The sequence below is a fragment of the Zonotrichia leucophrys genome, chromosome 2, assembly GCF_028769735.1.
Source record: "Zonotrichia leucophrys gambelii isolate GWCS_2022_RI chromosome 2, RI_Zleu_2.0, whole genome shotgun sequence".
Lineage (NCBI taxonomy): Eukaryota > Metazoa > Chordata > Aves > Passeriformes > Passerellidae > Zonotrichia > Zonotrichia leucophrys.
The window spans coordinates 15,345,546-15,367,056 of NC_088171.1; the positions used below are offsets into that span (position 1 = coordinate 15,345,546).

Below are 21,511 nucleotides of genomic sequence, written 5' to 3' on the forward strand. Positions count from 1 at the left end.
GTTTACTGAGCACCTGGGGAGGAGCAGAATAGAAACTTAGGAAACCAGAACTGCTAATAAGGAAAAAATACCTTGTTGTATTGTTGGTAAGCCACTTAAAGACATGCACACATCTGTGTGGTTTCTGTTAGTAGCTGTATGAACCCTGCTGATAGTACTCATTGTCTTGACAGAACTATAGGGAGAATGGATTACATTTTTACTGTTTTTTGATGGATTAGGAAAAGGAAAGGGAGGATAATGGGAAGCATTGCAATAAATGAGAACATCTTCAGGAGTCATTCACTGGGTAGAAATCATTGCTGTTTATTGGCAATGATGGCAAAGCCTCCTCTGTGGTTTTCTGACATACTGGCAATAAATGGCCAAGGCAACTACAGAATAGTACTGGAGTCAATGTCTGTCTGCAACTACTTGTTATACTCTGTATGTCTAATAGTATTAAGCGTTATGTTATACTTGATATACTCTGCATGTCCAACAGCGTCTCTCTGAAGCGCGGGTTCGCGTGGCTCGGTGTGCCGCGGGGCAGTTGGGAAGCTGCGGGGCGGGAGGGGTGTGCGGGGGGACAGCGCCACCTGCCGGGGAACTCCGGCCCGGGCAGCGTCCGCTCTTCAGCTCAGGGCTGTGCAGAGAGAGCGTTTGCAGAGAAATGCACCTCCTTCAACCTGAGCGAGGCTGAGTTCTGGAAATGTTTCCTCAGGTTTTCCTTTTACTTTTGTTTTATAGGAACATCATTTGCAGCGGGCCATCTCAGCACAACAAGTCTATGGAGAGAAGAGGGATAACATGGTTATACCGGTTCCAGAAGCAGAAAGTAATATTGCATACTATGAGTCTATATATCCTGGAGAATTTAAAATGCCAAAGCAGCTGATTCACATACAGCGTAAGTAAAGTCATTCATTCATTGAAATTTGCATGGGGTCTGCTTTCTCTGGGCAGCAGCTGACAGAAGGAGAGGATACAGTCTTAAGCTGTGCCAAGGGAAATATAGATTGGATATTAGAAAAAAGTTTTTTACAGAACGAGTGATAAAGTAGTAGAATTGTCTGCCCAGGGAGGTGGTGGAGTCACCACCCCTGGATGAGTTCAAAAACAGATTGGCTGTGGTACTGGTGCCATGTTTAGTTGAGGTGTTAGGGCTTGGGTTGGACTCGGTCTTGAAGGTCTCTTCCAACGTTGTGATTCTGTGAGAATTTATTTTACTAGTAGTTAAGACATTATTCATAAATGTCTGAGCTCTCATCAAGACTGAGTTCTGAGAATTTATTTTTCAAGATGTTGAAAAAATTCTACTTGATAAAGAAGTGTGTTTAATTCTTGTTCAGTAGTAACAGTTTGGATGGAAATTTAGATTAGTTAGCAAGTGCAGACACAAATCTTCTTAAAGAGGAAAATACATAATGCATACCTAAGAAACAGAATACCTGTTCCTGAAGCATCACCAGGATAAAATGGCTGTAGAGTGGGTTGGAGAGCCAACCAGAAATGACAATAGCAGTAGAAGTATTTGCCTATGCCTGGTGCAAGTATTCTACATCTGAAAGCAGTTGGGGTTTGCTGTCACTGATGACTTGCAAATTTGTTGTGGTCTTGTTTTTGTTGGAAGATAGCAGCTATTTGCTATGGATATGACCCTTCATGTGAGCACCACGTTCCTTCAGATACTTTTGGAAAAAAATATGAAAAATACAGTCTGTTGCAGAAATCTGTTGTATGGTGTAATAAACAGAACTGAAAAAGTAGTATCTGTGCTATGTAAACATTAACTTGGGTTAAGTGCTAGACTTGTATGTCATTCCGAGCCTTGGTATGGCTTAAAATATTTGAATTGTACAGTAGTGTGGCTTGGAAGGGACCTTTAAAGATCACCTAGGTCCAAACTCCCTGCCATGAGGGGAGTTCAACTTGATCAAGTTGCTCAGAGCTGGCCTAACTGTGAATGCTTCCAGGTATGGGCATCCACCAGTTTTCAGGCAACCTTTCTAGTGTTTCACCACCCTCATTGTAAAAAAGTTCTTTCTTCCTACTAGCAGTCTTCCATGCTGATATTAAGGTTGTACTTTTCATTCTTATTTTCCTTAGCTATCTGTTCTAATAGCTGGAATTGTCAATTTTAAGCTGCACTGTATTCTACCTATTTGTTTATTAAAAGTGGATATGTGTTTTCACATGTGCAGTTGGAAAGAAGTTTGTGTCTCTTACCAGCCATGAGTACACAAATTTGAATGAGGCATGGGAACTAGGGAGTCACGTTTCAAGTGCAGTGATGCATTTTCATAGGATACCATTGCAAACAGTTGTTGGCATTCTGCAAGACATTACTTGTATTTGGAGATACTTTGCCACCTAGGGTAGATCATGCTGGGCCAGTGTAGTCTGACTCATCTACATCACCAAAATCACTGGTGAGGATATGTTAAGATCACTGTAATACAGGCTGCACATGCTTTGCTAGGAGTGCCTTTGATGTGTGTTTGGGCTGAAATCTCAACTGCTGATTGTACAGTACATAAAACTCCAGAATGCTTGGCAGCATTGAAGATTTTAATGAATCTAAAAATGTCTTACTGAAGCAGTGAGGCAGTAAGCTGTTAGTTGGTTTGACCACTAATAAGTTTTCATTGGTTAACAAAACTATAACAAGTTGATGTGAACTTTTATGCCTAATTTTTAACAGGGTAGTTTTTTTCCAAGGAAAAAACCTCAATGTTTACATCCATGTGGAAGTAGCATTATTACAACATTCAAACAAATAATTTTGGTTTTCTCTTGAGAAGTGTGTGCTGTGGGCACTATTAGAACAATTCATTTTTGTAGTAAAACTAACTTTAACTTTTATTGTATCATTTAGCTTTTAGTTTGGATGCTGAGCAGCCAGATTATGACATGGATTCGGAAGATGAGATCTTTGTGAATAAGTTGAAGAAAAGAATGGACATCTCTCCTTTGCAATTTGAGGAGATGATAGACAGACTAGAAAAGGGCAGCGGTCAGCAGGTACAACGGTACTTTGAATAAAGAATTTGAAATACACGCTCTATGTATTACTGTGTCAAAGTGACATGCTGGGTTTTACATTTAGCCAGTCAGCCTGCAAGAGGCCAAGCTGTTGCTGAAGGAAGATGACGAATTGATCAGAGAAGTATACGAGTACTGGATTAAAAAGAGGAAAAATTGTCGAGGTCCTTCACTTATTCCAGCAGTGAAGCAGGAAAAACGAGATGGCTCCAGCACAAATGACCCTTACGTTGCTTTTAGAAGACGAACGGAAAAGATGCAGACACGAAAAGTATGTGTATCAGTACCTCCCTCAGCTTTTCTTCCTTTTCATTCTCCCTCTTTCCAGAAGTTGCTTATTTCAATAAAAGATTTACAACATAATAAAAAATTGAATGTTCTGTTTTTAATTTGCTAGGGCAAAAAACATAAAACAGCTTTAGTTGCACTATTGAATGAAAGTTTATATTCACTTTTTCACTAAATTTACTGTTAAATACTTAGGGTGGTAGCAAGCTGTGTATCACTGATAACCTGCACATGCTTCTCCTTGGTTTAGCATGTGACTTTTTTAATATACCTAAATATTGATAACTTACTTTAATTCAGATTATTTAACTTGAATGATGTGGGGAAACACATGTTTTGTGTATCTGCAGAATCGGAAAAATGATGAAGCTTCTTATGAGAAGATGCTGAAGCTGCGTCGAGATCTGAGTCGTGCAGTCACCATCCTGGAGATGATAAAAAGGAGGGAAAAAAGCAAGAGAGAGTTGCTGCATTTAACACTGGAAATTATGGAAAAGAGGTAATGTTAATTGAAAATTTTCTGCAGAAAGCTTTGGAAACTACTTTATATTTGGGTATATTTGAATATTTGAACAGTGGGAGATTTTCAAAATAAGTTCAGACTCTGTTTCACATTTACAGGATAGCGTATTCATGTTTGCCTGTGGAGAAAAAATAAAACATTAGGAAGTTGCTTATTAAAGAGAGGGGTATTATCATATTAAGCTACATTGTTTTATTACATGTGTAGATACTTTCAAACTTAGGTATCTACTCTGTATATTATACCAGAAGAGAGATCATAGTTTCAGAATCATTTGAAATTGTGTGTTAAGTATGTAGATTATGGAAATCCCAGCTATTTTAAGGCCAGTTTCAATCAATACCGTTCTTCTTCGATTTAATGATCTCTGTTCTTTGCGAAAAAAGCTTGATCTAGTATCCTCTTGAGGAAAACAGGCATTTCATGCAGCATTAAATGTGAGAGTCATCTCCAGCTAGTGCTTCCTTTGCCATCCTATTGATTGTCTGTGTTGTGGGCCAAATGCTCTGCCAAGTGTTGCTTTCCCAGTTGACGGAGGATCGCAGTTGTAGTGTGGAGTTGTCCTTTAGGTTGATACTTAGGCTAGAGAAGTCTATTCAGATTCTAAGTGTCCATGCTTGAAAGCAAATGTTTCAAGTGAGTACCTTAAAACTGAAGAACTGACTTCTTAGTCTGGGTTTTTAGGGAGACAAGGTAAATTGGCTCTGTCAGGGCACTTCTTTTAAGCCCTGAGCATTTTCAGCAGAAACAGAGGAGAGAGAAATCAGGAGGATTTTTCCAGTTGCTTTTTAAAGGAAATAAGCTATTGAATAGAGCAAAGACTCAAATCCCTCCCTTGGAGTAGAGAACTGTATTTCAAGTCAGCATTTCTCACAAGACTTGAAATGTAATGTTTCATGGATCTGCTTATTGAAAGTACTCTGTAACACAGAAGGAGGATTCATGAATAAGGCGTTCTGTTTCACTGTTAAAACTTCTTGAGTGATAAATTCTTTACATGGTACCAGTCCCCAAGGAAAGGGGTGGGTAACCCTCTCCTTTTCTTTACAGAATTACCTTTTGGAGATGCTTTACAGAGTAGTTGTCCTTTTTTTATCTGTCAGCATTATTCACTGCAGTGAATTTGCTGTGTTATTCATCTCCTTCTCTGGAATAATACTTTTTGCACTTATTGCTGATATACTGGACATTCCTTTTACACCAAGTTGCAAGTATTAATTTGATTTTCTCAATTTTTTTACCAGATGGATATTGTACTCCAACAAATAAAATTTATTCTGATTTCAGGTATAATTTGGGTGACTACAGTGGAGAGATCATGTCTGAAGTCATGGCACAGCGGCAGCCGCTGAAACCCACCTATGCTATTCCCATTATTCCTGTGACTAACAGCAGTTCTTACAAACACCAAGAAGCTATGGAACTGAAAGAATATAAAGTCAAAGTAAGTCATGTCAATAACAGAGTTACTGTTTGTGCTGTAAAGTGTACAAAATGCACCATTTTTGGATTGGAGGAGGGAGGAAGCTTTTTGGAACTGGCAATAGGGAAGCAAAGCTGCAAGTGAAATAAAATGGCTTTGTTCTGTTGGAGTTTTAGGGATAACAGATTACCAGCATTCCTCAACATGGAAATAAAGGAAGTACAGACAAACTACAGATGAAAGGACACATGCAATTGTGTTCTTATTCATGAAGATGGAAACATACTACTGTCCATAAAGCTGGGATGTCTTGAACAAAACTGTATTTATTATAATTAGGCATTGTATGAAGATAGAACTAATGATGTGAATACCATGTGTTGTTCTAAGCTATATAGTTAATTTAATACAGAGGGTTAGGGTTTGTTTTGTTTCTGAAATATGATCTGTTGATAATTCTCCCCCTGCTGTATATCTTTGGTTTAATATTTAAGTAAAGTATCAAATAATCTTATTTGATTTAGATGGCTGACAAGTACTTTTCTCCCTGCAGGCTTTAATTTTGTGTCATACAAACCATAGCTACAGTGCGAACAGCTGAGCATGTTAAATAGGTCAGGTGACACAGGATAAAGGCTGAGGTATAATTTGAATTTTAAACCAAGGCAACTTGTAACTAAAGAATATTCAGAGGCTGTTCTGAATTTGACAAGGTGGCTTTAATCAGTTAATTCTTCCACTGGTAGTAAAGCATTGTCCTTGTGATTGCTGGTGTGTACTTGCTTATCAGTGATTTTGGATCAGTGCAGTGTCTCACAGCTTGGAAACTTGGGAAATACTCTTAAATTTGACTCTGCATAGTATGGGCAAATGTGTTTAATTTTTAGAGATTTTTGCAATTTTATAAGTATCTTTGAGAAGTCTTTGAAAATCTTTGAGAAGTTTTTTGCCTTCAGAGCATTGCTTGGTACTTAGTAATACCCTGACACTACCTAAATGGCTACCAATTAAAAATACTAGGGAATAAAAAAGGTGCCCCATAGAGATCATGATACATATTTTGGTCTCCTCCAAAGTAGTACTGTTACCTTAACTGCTAGTGTGTTACCTACCACAGATTGAGCAAACAGTGCTTGATTCCAGGTTGTCCGTTCAGTGTTTCAGTTACTGGAAATGAAATTCAGACACTCTGAAATGGCTGCATGTTTTATTGGGAACGTGGTAGAGAGATGAGTTCATGTCATTAGCTTGCCTACACAGGAGTTTAGTAAACTCCTGTTTTAATATAATTTTGTTCTGTGTGTAATTTTACACTGCTTTTATTTTCCTTGCAGCAAGATAAACCTGATGTTATTAGACCCAAAAGAAAGTATGAGAAGAAGCCAAAAGTCTTACCTTCGTCCACTGCTGCTCCTCAACAGACAAGTCCTGCTGCACTGCCAGTCTTTAATGCTAAAGATCTGAATCAGTATGATTTTCCTAGCTCAGATGATGAACCTCTTTCCCAGGTAGGACCTCTAGTGTTTTGTGCTGCTCTTTGGGAAAGAGCAGAAGTAAAACTCAGCAATTTTCTAATATCTGTCCTCATACACCACTCTCACCTCATCCTCTCTCCAAAGGTTTTGTCTGGTTCTTCGGAGGCTGAGGAAGAAAATGATCCCGATGGTCCTTTCGCCTTCCGTAGGAAAGCAGGCTGTCAGTACTATGCTGTAAGTAGAATTTCCTTGTGCATTGCAAGACAGAGTGTCACTGTGTGAAAAAATCTTGTGTTTAATTGTTTAAAATTCTTTTAAGCCTCATTTAGACCAACCTGGCAACTGGCCGTGGAGTAGCCCCAAGGAGGGAAGATTAGGAGATGTGCGTTACAGATACTGCTTAACCACCCTCACTGTCCCCCAGAGGTGTATTGGGTTTGCACGGAGACGGGTTGGCCGTGGTGGAAGGTAAGTGCTGTGTAGTTGTTGCTGATTTTAAAACTAAAATTAAATCAGTTAAGATGCAAAGAAGAAAAAGTCTAAAAAAACCCCAAAAAATAACAATTAGAGACATCACAGAGAGATTAGCTTGCTAATCTCTCAATTTTTGTTTTGCACTAGTGGAAGCTATTTTAGTAATGTTTTATAAATAGTTCTTGGGATTTTCTGTTGCTTTCATCCCATTTTTGGCATGAAAATGCATGTATATCTTCAGTTGTGATTGATTTATTTTTAAATTGTTTGCATAGCTATCCTCAAATAGTAGCATTTCAAGATAACAAAAACTGTATTTTGCAAAAAATGCTTTGCAGAGTTTAGACAGTATTGGATTATTTTGAGAGAGATGCTTAGAAATTATAATAACTGTTAAATTTCAAACATTGTGAAAAATACCAAATAATTACCCATTTCAGGCATTTTGCTTTTAACAAACTTTACTGAAAACAATTTATAAATGGTTGAGTGTGTAAGTATGTGATGTCTTTAAGAAAATAGTGCATTTGTATTAAATTTTTATTAAAAGTAAGCATGTGATTTGCACTTCAAATTTATGCTTAGCACCTCTCCACATATTATTAGTAAGCCAGCTTGGCCAATCAGCAAAGTTGGAATGAGATCTGATGGCTCTTACTGGGTGATTTCCAAGGGGATTTTGATGTTAATGTGTAACATCCCTACTGTTTTGGGATGGTTGTAGGTATAGTTAGTAAATATGAGAGTAAGGCTTTGGAAATGAGGTTACATTATGACACATATTAATCACTTTTTACTTAAGCAGTGTTATTCTCTAGGTCTTTTTATTTTAGTTCTGTCTTGTTGAAATGTCCTTAATAAAAATGTGATGTTGTACTTCAGCTCTTCTTCAGAAGCTAGAATATACCTAAATAAATACCTAAATACTTACTGTGAAATAATAGGTGGTCATGCATTGTGTCAGGGGAGTGTGTATGTGTGTGTTGGCTTGTTCTAGAATACTTTAGTCTAGCTTTTACCCTTTAATCATCCACAAGCACACATGTCAAACCAATGACTTCCTTGGTGTTTCCTTGCCGCAGTTTAATTGTGCTTTGTTCGGTTTCAGGGTGCTACTGGACAGAGCGCATTCGGACTACGATAGTGCATTTCATCACCTGGATTTGGAAAGCTTTTCCTCATCGCAACACTCTTCAATCAGTCAATTTGCCAATACCTCAGAAACAAATACCTCGGACAAATCTTTCTCAAAAGACCTCAGTCAGATACTAGTCAATATCAAATCATGTAGATGGCGGCATTTTAGGCCTCGGACACCATCCCTACATGACAGTGACAATGATGAACTCTCCTGTAGGAAATTATACAGGGGTTTAAATCGAACAGGCACAGCACAACCCGGGACCCAGACATGCAGTACCTCTATACAAAGTAAAAGTAGCAGTGGTTCAGCACATATTGGTATGTCTGTTTTAACAAACTTGCTTCTAGAAGTTTTAAACTTACATCAGAAAATCCAGAATATCGTTAGGTCGTCCATATTTTGCATTGTGGTCTATTTTGATGGTTACAGCCTATCTTTAAGTGTGACTCTTTTTGCTACGTTGAATTTATTTGCATCTTTTGCTAACAGTAGTGTACTGCATCTGAGATTTATACAAATGCTACAATGGTATGTAATTACAATTGTTGAAACATAAAAGTTGAAACAACAGTATTGTGTAGGGTTTAAGGTCACTGAATATTTGGATTTTTTGAAATTAAAAATACATTAATTGAACTGTTAATATAAATATTATGCACCAAATTTTTTCTAGTACAATGTTAATATAAATATTATGTACCAAATTTTTTCTGGCAGTGATGGGAAATGTTTAGGTAAAATGTTTGCATTTAGAGTCCCAGCATGCTATGAATTCTTACTTGAACTTAAATGAACTTTAATGCCATTTCCCAGCCAAGAAGTATCTAGCCCACCCTCACTGCTACATCTGCTTATGCTTAGCAAAACTCCTGGACTAATCACCTCTACATCTTGTCAGCAAGTGGCAGATTATATCTTATAGAACATAATTACAGATTTGAGGATCTGACTCTGAAAAAATGTGATGTGTTAGTGGTTTTTAATTGGAACACTATTGGATAGCATCACTCTTGCTTCTTCTCACTGGAAGAGTGGTATTTACGTGGTTAGAATGGAACTTCACAACTCATCAAAATTCACGAGTTACTGTAAATGTCATCTTTTTATAGAAGGTTAAAGTGATGTCATTTTTTTATATAAAACAATCTTAGAAGTTCACCATGGTTTTGTAAGGAGTATCTAGAATCATATTTTCCTTGCCATATTAAATTATGGCTTTGGAAATCAATCAGAAAACCTGGATAATGTAGGAGTGTGGTGAGCAGAGATGCATATACCTAATAAACTAAGTAAGTTGTGGGTTGTTTTGGTGATTTGCTTTTAAGACTGTTGCACTGGTTATCAGATAACTTTAATCTCTGTATACCACTATATTATATACCTTCCCTCCTGTATCATGTTTTGAGGCTTTTTCTTGAAAATTCTTTCTCCTTGCATTTGTGGAGTTAGTGAGCAGCAGTTGTTTGCTGGTTTATTTCATGCCTCCTCTCCATGCTGTCCTAGAAGTAGGTCCTTGCCCCCATGCTCCTTTTTTCTTTCATGATTCTTCTTGCTGGAAATGTACCAGGGCTAAAACTGATGGTTCTTATGGTTTGGGATCTTAGTGTGGCTTTTGGTGTTTAAATTCTGTTCTTTCACTGCCTTGAATCAGTAAAACAAGTCCAGAAGTCATGGCATTCTCTGCCTGGTGGTCAGGCTGAACTGTGATAAATGGTAGCCAGATGAGGAGAGGGAAAACAAAAATAATGTGTGTTGGACAGACTGTAAATACACTGCAAAGTATTCATGGACAGTGCTTTACATTTGGAAGTCATGTAGACTTGAAAAATCAGCTGATGGAGTTTAAAGTTCATGTCTGTGTGTGTCTGTAGAAATAAACACGCACACGTCCTTTTAGAGTGTTTTTTCCATGAAATAGATGGTAAGGATATTTATCTACATCATTTAGGAATTAAATGGAATTATTTATATTGATGAGTCCCAGAGAAGGTTTTAATTGTGTGATTGCATATTGAAGCATGTGGGAAAGTAATACATGCTAGTGTAAGTACCTGGTATAATACATTCATTTGTGCTTGGGATTCTGTGAAAAATATTTTAGTATTCCAAGCTTTTCAAAGTACAAATGTGGGGTTTAGCTTCATAATTTTGCTAGGAGGTGATACAGGAAATTAAATGTTCAATAAAAAAATACAGGTGTCTGAATTCATAGGTACCCTTTAAATTGGTTACCAGAGTGTTTGGATAGTCACTAGTTATTATCATAACCAGATAGATTGTATCCATATAATTATTTACAATCTTCATTGTGATTTTTGTGGCATTGGAGTGTATATAAGTCTGTGTGTGTGTGGTGTACTGTTGATTACCTGTTCAGGTGTAAATGTTTGTAAGGAGCACAATTTGCTTCATCTTGGTACCAGTGTGGTTTTAGTGGTTTGTTTTTCTGTTTTCTAAAAGGATGCTGTGAGATACATTGTCTGTACAGATCACAGGCATGTTCAAATGTCTCAGGTCTGAGTCTGACTTCTTCAGAGCTGCCTGTCAGGGGGCTGCAGCTGCTGAGTTCTGTGATTGTTCTTTCTGTAGCCAGTCCTGTAAAGAACCTCAGGTACCTAACAGCCCTGCTGACGTTTTTGTAGTGGTTACTGTTGCAGCTTAACAACCCTGTAGGGTTTCCCTGTTGCTTTTTCTTAGTTGGTTTTGAAGCTGGGAGTTTGTGGGTGTGGATGTTTTAGGTTTGTTTCTCTTTGCCTTTTAGGTTTTTGAGGTGGCAATTGGTCTTTTGTCAGAAAACACCTATTAATACATCTGTATTTTAAAGTCATATTATCCTTTCACTGCTACTGTAAGTTGTGGTCAAACTGTATTAGTTACTTTTAAGATGTTCATCCTGGGATTCTGTAGGGACCAACAGAGGTGGTCATGTTGCCATGTTTATTATGTGCCACGACATGAGTGGTTTTTGTTTCCCTACTAAGAAAGTCTTGAGCTTTTTCTGCTGTGCATGATGCAGACATAGGAAATACCTTCCTTGGGTCTGTTATACGTGGCCAGCAGGGCCATGAGGTTGAGATGGTATCTCAGGTCTTCTGTTAATGAGAGGATATGTTACAAAAGCTGTGCTGTACCATAGCTTTCTCTGGCTACAAGGAGCCTTGATTTTCATCCTGAAAATCAGAGAGAGGTTTCCCCAGAGCTGGGCATTTTGTAAATATTTTGAAGTGCCTTTGATCCTGAAGAAATGTAATTTATTCTGATTCTGGCTTTCAGAGTACTCGGTATTAAAGATTTGTGGAAGTTACTGCATTGAGATTTTGTGTATAAACTGAGAAGGGGTGTCTTGAAATCCCTTACAGGTTGCCTGAACACTTGTGGTCTGCTGAAGGCTAGACTTGGGCAGCAGGAGCAAGTGGCCAAGTAGCATCACTTGTGTGGAGGGTGGTTCCTTCTGATCTTACTTATGAAAAAGTATCCTTTGCCCTCTTGTGAGAAGAGGTGATTAAAAGGTCTTAGCAGATGTTATTCAGAACACCACTAAAAAGGAAGCAAGAACATTAAAGCATTATTTTTGTGGATAATTAACTTGTTTAGCAGCAGAATTACATCAGTAAAGGAGCCTGTATTGCTGGCAGTGTCAGGTTTCTCAGTCATAATCCTCAGAGATGGAGTGTACAGTAGGTATGAGTATTGAGCTGAAGTGTTTGTGTCCCTGGTGATTGATTCGGTTCTGCCAGGCAAATAGCAGTCTTTGACCTCCATCACTTGAGAAACTGCTCTCTGCTGGAGACTTTCTATTAAATATGCTGCATTCACATTTTTCATAAACATCAAGTTAGAGACACTGAAAGCTGCACACTTGTATCATTCCATTTCAGCCTTGTGTTTAGGAGGCAGAGCAGAGATACCTGCCACTAGTGAAATGCTGGAGCCCTGGTTCCCAGGCTTTGCTAAGAGCAGGCAGCAGTCTTGCATTCTGTTCCTTTCTGCCTCCTTCACCCAGAAGCTGGTTCACTTTGAAAGCAGGGTCTGAAAGCTGGCAGGGCTGAGAGGCTGGCAGTTGACTGGAGCTGCTCAACTGAGTTGAGAAGTCACTCTTTGAGAAGAAGCCTTACTGGAAACTGTTAGGTTTTGTGTTTGGGATTGTATATATGAAATATACATACTATATATGAAAAGCTGTGGGTGTCCAGAATGCAGTCAAATGCCTTGCATTTTTTTGTAAAATAGACATTTAGGTGATTTGATGCAAATTCTGCTGTGGGAGTTCCATAGAAATAACATTTTCCCCAGTAAACTTGCATGCTTTTTTTGGACCTCCTAATCTGCTTTTTAAAAGCAGTTTTGCATGCTTGGGGATCTAGCAGGGTAGTGAGCTGTGCTTCCATTTCCCAAATATGTCATGTTGGCTGATGGATCTGTACTTGTTCAGCCTGGAGAAGAGAACAGAAAGCTTTGGGGTGACCTAGCTGGGACCTTCCAGTATCTGAAAGGAGCCCACAAGAATGATGGAGAGGACTTTTTACAAGAGCATGTAGTGACAGGGCAAGGGGGAATTGGTTAAAACTGAAAGAGAGTGGGTTTAGATTAGAAGAAATTCTTAGGAAGAAATGCTTTACTGTGAGGATGGTGAGGCACTGGAACAGGTTGCCCAGAGAAGTTGTGGAAGCCCCATCTTCCCTGGAAGCGTTCAAGGCCAGGTTGGATGGAGCTTTGAACCTGCTCTAGGGGAAGGTGTCCTTCCCCATGGCAGAGGGTTTGGAGTTGGATGCTCTTTAAGGTCCCTTCCCACCTGAACCAATCTGATTTTATACTGTTTTTCATGTTGTCATTAAGGTGTTATACCTGATGCCAGGTTTTAGATAGGCTTTTCCCAGAAAGAAACAGGAGGAAGCTTCTCAGTCCTTGTGGCAATTCCTTGTAGGAAGGACTTGTCCATGGCTTTCATGCCATCACTGGCTTTGTTTAGATGTTTTTATTTAACCCTTGCATCTCTAGTATTCTCAGTAGTGCTCTGTGTCACTACTTTCCCCTTTTTGAAATGCTTCTTTCACATTACAGGATAAACTTGGCAATGAGGAATACTGAAATTTGTAATGGGCACTTCCAATTATCTTTGGAATTTAATAGTCTTGGCCCATCTGTGACTGAGCTGTTGAGATCCTAGTTGAAAAGCAATGGCCTCAATTTATAGCCCATCCTAAACTTAGTTTTAAGGAGGAAATAGTAAAAAGCTTCTTTAGTCTGGGAAATGTGACTCTGGATGAGGAAGAGTTGATATTTTTTAAAAACACCTGAACCACTTCCATATACTTCAAGACTTTATAGTCTTACTAGATCTTCTCATTCAATTCAGTTGGAGTAAAACTTTGCTCCAAAGTTGAAGATCTCTGGGCTTGTGGAGCTGTTACACTTTGCATCCCATGCAAGGATGGTCACATTTGTAACTGCAGTAAACTGTGTGTACCCTAACTAGCATGTGACATTTTGGTGGAAACTCATTTTAAGGACAATGAGCAGACAAATAGAAGTGCATAGGAAGGTTTCTAGCTTTCATTCAATGCTAGTAAAAAATCCTTATTAATTATTTTCTGTCTGTCTTCTGCTACCAAGTAAGGAGTGCATACATAGACATTATATCTAGTTTATAATTTCTCCAATTCTGATGTTAGGAGTTTCACACTTCAGTTCTGTTGGGCTGAAATCAAAAGCTGTTGTAGTAATAATCAAGGGCATAATGATTCATGTACTCATAGTGTGCAATAATGCCATGTTTAAATAAAACCCATCTTGAACTTCTTTTCAGAAAGTGAAACATCTTTGAGCCTGGTGCATCAAATACTAAATCACACTGATGGCTCTAAGTCTCTCCAATCTTCTGAATTCACTGGTGAGAATTTGCTATGCAGTAGAAAATCTTTAACCAGGCAGTGTAAGCCAGATAATGTCTCTCATAAGACAGAGATTTAAAAATGTGATGTTCTGGATTACTTAGCTTTGTGATTGATGTTTGCTTTGCATGCACTTTGGCATTAGTAACCACTAACTGGTGTCTTCTGAGAGCATCACATCCCTGCTGTATGTATTTCCCTTAAGGAGACATTGTAACATGATATATCATCTTTCCACACACTTTACCAGTTCTCTAGTTTATTGAATTTCTGAAAAAGTTTGGAAGCTTTAGTTAAGTGAACTTTGTTCTGATGAAAACTGCCTTTTTAATGGTTTTCACCTCCACTGGAAGGATCACGGAACCTAGTATTCTATAAAGGGATTAGAGAAGTTCTTTGAACCTAATGTAGTCATAATGTTCCAGTTTTCCCACTGAAATGTAATTTCTGCTCTTAAGAACAGATACTTAACTTGTTATGAAACAGCTTTTAAACTACTGTAATTTAAGTATCTAATTCTTAAGATGTTTAGCAGGACTGAAACACTTGTCAAAAGTTTTAATTATGCTGTTTGAGTCTCTGTTTTAAAATTTTTTGAAACTTTATTAGAGAAGACACACAACCTAGCTAGGTCATTGTGTTTACTCCTCAAAGCTTGTTCAGTTTGCCTGGCAAATCTAGTGAGCATCTTCCATTCCAGAAATGGAAAAGAATGCCAGTAGAGGGACCAGGAGGTTACACATGGATTTTCTGCTTTCTGGGGTATGCTCCCTGGTGTTTTTAGGAAACTGGTTATTGTTGTCAACTTGAGAAGAGTCTGTATTTTCCTTCTTGAGGGAAGCAAAGTAACAAGTGAGTGACCTCCCAGTAAGACTTGCAGCAGTAGTCGGGAGCAGAAGCTGTGGCTGTAGGTTGTACAAAGGCCCATCTGTTGATACAGATGGCACAGCCAGCCCCCCACAGACACTCACTTGTCACTGCCTTTGGCCACTTCTGGGAAGAACTTGAGCTTTCAGAGAAGCTGTGTGTAAGCTACAGCATTGTAAGGCTAGGACATGTTAAATGCTGTGGTACAATCAGTGAGCACTGTTAGAATATTTATATTGCAGTGTAAACTGCTGCAAACTATGGATCTTTGGAAAGTCCATTGACAGTGTCACTGTTACTCTGTGCTCTGAAAAGCAATAGCTGCTGAGTATCACCATCCCATAGAATTTGGTTGATATGTAAACAGAATCGTGCAATTTGAAAATTATATTCAGTGGCTTAGTTCAAGCAAAAAATAGATATGTCATTATCCCAAGGAGTACAGATACTCACAGAAGTGATTATAGAAAAACACATTCATAGTGCAGTGTGAAATAGCTCAGTTTGTAATAAAACAGGATTTGTAGCTGTCACTGAGGAGATACTGAGTCATTTATCCTGTCAGTCAGTATCAGTATTGTACAGGGTTTCATTCCTTATGCTCAGAGCTGAAAACTCCTGAAGTTTTTTCTTCCTTCCATTCCTTTTCTGATCTGTAAGCCAGAACATTTCCTTGCTGCCAAAGTGCTGCACCAATACAGTTGCAGAATATTTGTGTGTGTGCTGTCCCAAGCTGTTCAATGAAGAGGATAACAGCATAACATCATGTACTGACTTCAGATCTGAAGGTTGTCTCAACTGAGATGTTACCACTTGATATAGTGTGCTGCAAACAAACAAGCATTTGTATAGCTAAGTCTCTTGGTAGAGTTGCTCATCTTCTGGTAACCATCTTGAGATGTGAATAACTTCAGGCAGAGTTGTGCTTTAAGGTTCCTCATGTTTAAGGTTAGAAAAAGAGTTGGACTAGGTTAGCTTAAGAGTCAAGTGACTTGCATAAATTACTGAAGATGTCTTGGAAAGTATGTATGTTTTGTGGCAAGATACAGCTGTTGGCTGTGAAAGACAGTTGAGAGATTATGAAATGGTTAAATTCTTTATTTATTGTTTATTAGTAGTGATGGTTGAGATTTCCGCCTTTACCCATCACTGTGTAGTGGATGAAACTGGGTGTTTCATCACTGTTTAAATAGGTAAATCCTGCACTATTAAATAGTCCTTACTGTGTGATGGAACCATGACCACTGAGGTTGGAGCATGCTGTTTGAGAAGTGCCTGTAAGCACTGCATCCTTGTTTGGGGCTGCTGAAGCAAGAGCCTGTCTTAAGATCTCATATGCCATCTATAAACCTTGTTTTGTTTTATCCCCTTTTTAAACTTCAAGCTGTTATGTGGCTTTCTGCTGCTTTGCTAATGTTATTTAAAGCCTTGAAGGTCTCCAGTAATGTCAGGAATCTGTAACTCTGTGCAGTGTATCAGTACTCTCCTGAGTTACCAGAAATGTGGTTACTGATTTAAGTGTTCAGAAAAGGTCTGGGCTTGCTGCTTGCCTGCTCATTTTTTTCCAGGCAGATAAAGAACACTGTATGACAAAAAGACATTTGACATTAATTTTTCCTTCTTCTTCTACATGTGCCATTTTTCTTTTGACACACATGAAAGGAGACAGCTGAAAACCCTTCTCTTTTTTTATAACAAAAATGAGAAGAGAGGATAAAGCTTTTGGAAGAAGCTTTTTAGGGATACTCACTGGGGTTTTTTTTAGATGAACTGATGTTAGCAAGATGCTGAGTTTGGCACTCATCCAATTGCATCAATGCTACATTGCAGGCAAGCAGAAAGTATTCTCTGCAAGCTGCATAACACATTAATAGCATGGTTTTGTGCAGCAACACATTCTGTTTGAATTGATTCTTTAAAAAAAGACAGCTGAACTTAGACTTGTTCTTTGAGAAGCTCAGGCTTGTACCTGCAGATGTAGAGGTGCAGTCAGTACACCTGTGACTTTGCTGAGCTGAGCACATGTGATTTCCCCAGTTCCAGTCACACTGGGGTGCCACAGGAAATGAATATGTAAGGTTATATAGGTGAAAGTACTTTCATGTAAAGTACATACAAATGGATTTTTACATTTTCAGAGGCAACTTATATCTCACAATCAGTGTGTTTATTTTTTCAACTGAAATGTAATGTGGGCTGTAGTCTGAGAGCAGGAGGGGAAGAAACCCCGTGGTAGTGTAAACAAAATACATGATGGCCTTTAACAGAAGAGGAATAAAGTCATGCCATCCTTGTCTGCAGGTCTTCAGAAGAAATTGTGATTTGGATAGTTCAGAGTGGTAGCAATGTTCTCATTAAAACCTTCAGTGTAGTGTTTAGCATGAAGAGGGAAGACCTGGCTTATGCAATAGCAATCTATAACCTGTTCTGGTACATTAGCCTCTCTGTCTGTGGAATGGAAAAGGAATATCAATCAGATTATTTTAGGAGGCTGTAGATTGCAGCAGCCCTTTCTGAGCAGTATTGCCTTTCTAAACCGGATGCAACTGATGGTGAATTTCATAGTAAACCCCTGATATTGTTGTAAATAATACTTTGAAATGTCTGTTAGAGTTTTGTTTTTGATAAGGGAAGCAGCAAAAACATTGCTGAGTGTTTAACCTAAATTGAAAAACCTGAAATTAGTTATTCTTGAGGGTATTTTCTAGGTACTGTTTTTAAATGGAGGAGGAGCAGTTGGAATATAGATGAGGATGATGGTGGTAGTAGAGTTCTTCTGTCGCTTGTTTCCTTTGACAGCTGTACAACTTTCCAAAGTGGTGAGATGCATACAGCTCTAAGAGTCCCAGGCTGTTAAAAAGAAAATAACTGGTGTACAATTTCAAAAATAAGAGCTTTTCAAAATGTCACTTCTGGAAAAAATAGAGTGCTTCCAGCTATTATTTAGCATAGTCTTTCCTTAACAAACACAGCTCATCTCCATAAGTTTCATTTGCTGCTGTTGCAAAAGAAAGCAGTACTTTGCAGGTGGTTAAACCAACACAGGTGTTTATCTCAGCTCTGTTTTATAGCTAGAATCTTAAGTATGCTTAGGACTGAAAACTGAAATGAGCTACTAATTGCACTTAAATAGGCACAAGTAAGGTGATTATGATGGTGGAAGTTTTAATCATAGTTCAAGATGGTGGTGCAGCATATCCTTTTTTGCCCTTTTCTTCTTTGTCATTCTGTGGGTTGTCTTTGTTTACATCACTTAAGCAATCTATTCCTAAGCAATACATTTACAGTGCTATACCACAGAATAAAATACTTTGGTTCATAGAATCTACTGAGTTGGAAGGGACCCAATCAGTATCGTCAAGTCCAACTCCTGTCCCTGCACAAGACACCCTGATAAATCCTACCATAAGTAAATAAAAGGAACCTGCAGTGTCACTGGCACTATGTTGGCTAAATGTATGCTGATTCTAAATTTTAGGGTTTGAAAAAACAATATATATCTCTCAGTACCAGAACAGTATATCCATTTTCCTCCCTCTGTTACTGCTGCTCAGCTTTCTGCCTGGTAATCTTTGTGTGCTAAAGCTTTCTTGCTCTAATTTATGTTGGATGGCAGCTTAAAAAAGAATCTAAAGGACTTGTAAATTTAATTTGTTTGGTTTGGGGTTTTTTGGGTTTTTTTACGGACATTTATGAGTGAGGTTGCTACTTTTAAGATATTCTCCTAGGAATAATTTTAAAATATTGAAATGTTACTGAACTGTAGAAGTAATTGTAAGTAATTTGTTGCTTGTGGCAGTATAAATAAGTGCTACATCCTTACTTGCTCAAAGATGTTACTTATGAGAAAAGGTAACGTGAATGTAACAGCTGAGTAAAATTTTATAGCTTCAAGTGTCCAAATAGGAAACTGCTGGTCATAATTTCAGTGCAGTTTCTAGTACTTACTAGAAGTAGTTTGAACAATATTTGAACACCAGAAAAAGAGAAAAATACACCAGGAAAATGCATGCTCAGCAGTGTGTGCTCTGATGTTTCCAAATATTGCAGCCATTTATATGACTCGTTATTGAAGTTTATACATGAGGTGTAATTGTTCTTCAGAATCCTGTTTTGTCCAGAAGCAGGACATTATTATGGTTTTTATATAAATGTGTTTTCTTCAGGCAAGCAAGCCTGAAGGAGTAGATTAACAAAAGATTCTTAAAAATTTCAGTTTTTGAACAGGACTTAAGTGTGATAGTAATTTGTTGCCAAGCAGTAGTGAACTTCTCCAAAAACTTGACTTCCAGTGCATTCTTGAAGTATGAGTACTATTTACAGCACATGTTTGGGAACAATCTGAATATAAAATTGAAGGAAAATCTGAAAACTGTATCTTTTGCAGGGGCATTCAAACTCTAACCTTGATTCGGTTTGTAAATTGAAAATTGAGACTTCATTTTGTTTAGGAAAAGTAAACTAAAACAAAAAATTACTAACTGCAGTGCAAGCAATGATTCTGCTGCACCATAGTCATCCCTTGTCAATCTGTACGAATTATGCTTTGTCAGTTTTATACCTGTGGGTTAAATGGATAAAATTCTGCCTGACTTGTGATGCACTGAGTCACCTTTCAAAGATTTTAGAGAAAAGGATATAGTTCTGTGAAATTTAGTATTGATGGAGTTACTTGTACATGTGCAGCTACAAACAAAAAAGGTACTGTACAGCAGTAGCCTGCCCAGCTGTTGGCATGCCCAACTTGATGTTTTCAATTGAAACATAAATCTTAGTTGTAGGCCCTGGCTGCCTTCAGAATGCTGTCAGTGAGGGACATAGTTGCCAAGTTTGGCATATAAACCTATGTCACTAATAATGCTGATACTGTAGTTTCACAAGGTGAAAACAGTGGTGCCATTTCTACCTAATCATTCTTTCTAATCTCTTTTTAAAGAGTTTTTGGTGGAGCTGTTTGCATTTTGTTTCCTTTCTCCTTCTCCCTTTTTAGTATCATGAGCTAAACTCAGTTAAAGCCTATATACTAAACAAACAAGAAGAGAGGCTGTTTGGACAAAAATTTCTAGGAAGATGTCAGCCTTTTTGTCATAAAGGTGCATTAAGGCTCTTGGGAACTTGTGGTAGTTTTTGGGGGTGGGGGTTTAGGTTTGTAAAGTAGATGTGTTTATATACACAACTCCTACATATTTTGATACAGTATTTTCTCGTTTTATATTTTGTTCAGCATTTACAGCCGAACAATACCAGCAACATCAACAGCAACTGGCACTAATGCAGAAACAGCAGCTTGCACAAATTCATCAACAGCAAGCAAATAGTAATTCCTCTGCCAACACATCACAGGTGAGGGATTTGTCTGTGCTATGATTTATCCCTCATTGTTTCCCACCAGGGTTCATCTCTAATTGTCAACTGTTGCCATAGAACCTTGAAACTAACCAACAGGAAAGTGGCTTTCGCCTGAATCTACATCATAGCCATTCTGTAAAGTGTTTAGAAGGGACACTGCAGGTGAGTGTGGCAGGCGTTGCCTCTGCTCCCTCTTAACAAAAAAAAAAAAAGATGGATCAGTCAATTAATGAGATTTTCAAAGCCTTAGAAATATGAATTGCAGAAATCTCCAGCCATGTCATCATCCTCTTGTCATTGGGGGATTTTCAGAGCAGAATTTTAGTTAATTAAAGCTAACTCATACATATGTCCTCCATACAGCTGTGAAAGTGGCTAATATTCATAATTAGGTAGTGAGATTACAGTGGTGCTGTACACATGAAAAGGTTCAGAAGTTGTTTGCAATCTGAACCTCCAAGTTCCTGAATTGAGTTTGGAGTTTCATGAAAACAGGTTGATCTGTGAAGCAGTGTTACACAGAACTTCGGAAATCAGCTTCTTAGTGTTTTGGATAGTTGTGGGAATATCATCGTGGTTGTTTTAACAGAGCTGAAAGTGCATGGTAATAGGAAAAAAATCACAGTTGAGACTTTAGCCAGCTTTGCCAAATGCTGATGATTTGATCTGAGAGAATGACTGGTCCACAGTTCTGGTTTATTGGTGTATTGAGGTTTGTTTTACTAGGTTTTGTTTAGCTTTAAAATGGGGAGAGTACTGACAGTTTAGAATCGTCAATCACATACATTTGCCACCATTTTTCTTTTTAGGGTTTTGTTTCCAAGACACTGGATTCTGTTAGTGCTCAATTTGCTGCTTCAGCTTTGGTTACATCAGAACAGCTGATGGGATTCAAAATGAAGGATGATGTGGTGCTTGGAATTGGGGTGAATGGCATTCTTCAGGCCTCAGGTATGCAACTGTTTGACAGAATTTGATTGCATGTTGATTTTTGCAGTGAAGACATGTCTGTTTGGAGTTGGGTGTTTTCTGAAAAATGACCTTACTTATATT

The 21,511-nt window shown here is 38.2% G+C and overlaps 1 protein-coding gene across 6 annotated transcripts in view; it reads left to right on the forward strand.

Moving 5' to 3' along the window:
* The window catches only part of EPC1 (enhancer of polycomb homolog 1), a 64,524-nt gene that overhangs the window by 40,355 nt on the left and 2,658 nt on the right, over positions 1-21,511 (forward strand). For 3 of the 6 annotated variants that reach the window (XM_064703994.1, XM_064703993.1, XM_064703991.1), the window contains 12 exons: positions 730-889; positions 2,858-3,003; positions 3,089-3,295; positions 3,663-3,811; positions 5,123-5,279; positions 6,593-6,766; positions 6,878-6,967; positions 7,053-7,201; positions 8,316-8,668; positions 20,334-20,452; positions 20,534-20,620; positions 21,268-21,409. In XM_064703994.1, coding sequence (XP_064560064.1) covers positions 790-889; positions 2,858-3,003; positions 3,089-3,295; positions 3,663-3,811; positions 5,123-5,279; positions 6,593-6,766; positions 6,878-6,967; positions 7,053-7,201; positions 8,316-8,668; positions 20,334-20,452; positions 20,534-20,620; positions 21,268-21,409 — 1,873 coding nt within the window. In that variant the 5' untranslated portion in view covers positions 730-789. Of the gene's footprint in view, positions 1-729; positions 890-2,857; positions 3,004-3,088; positions 3,296-3,662; positions 3,812-5,122; positions 5,280-6,592; positions 6,767-6,877; positions 6,968-7,052; positions 7,202-8,315; positions 8,669-14,157; positions 14,242-20,333; positions 20,453-20,501; positions 20,621-21,267; positions 21,410-21,511 lie in introns of those variants that run through there. The other 3 variants (XM_064703996.1, XM_064703992.1, XM_064703995.1) reach the window with 3 other exon arrangements.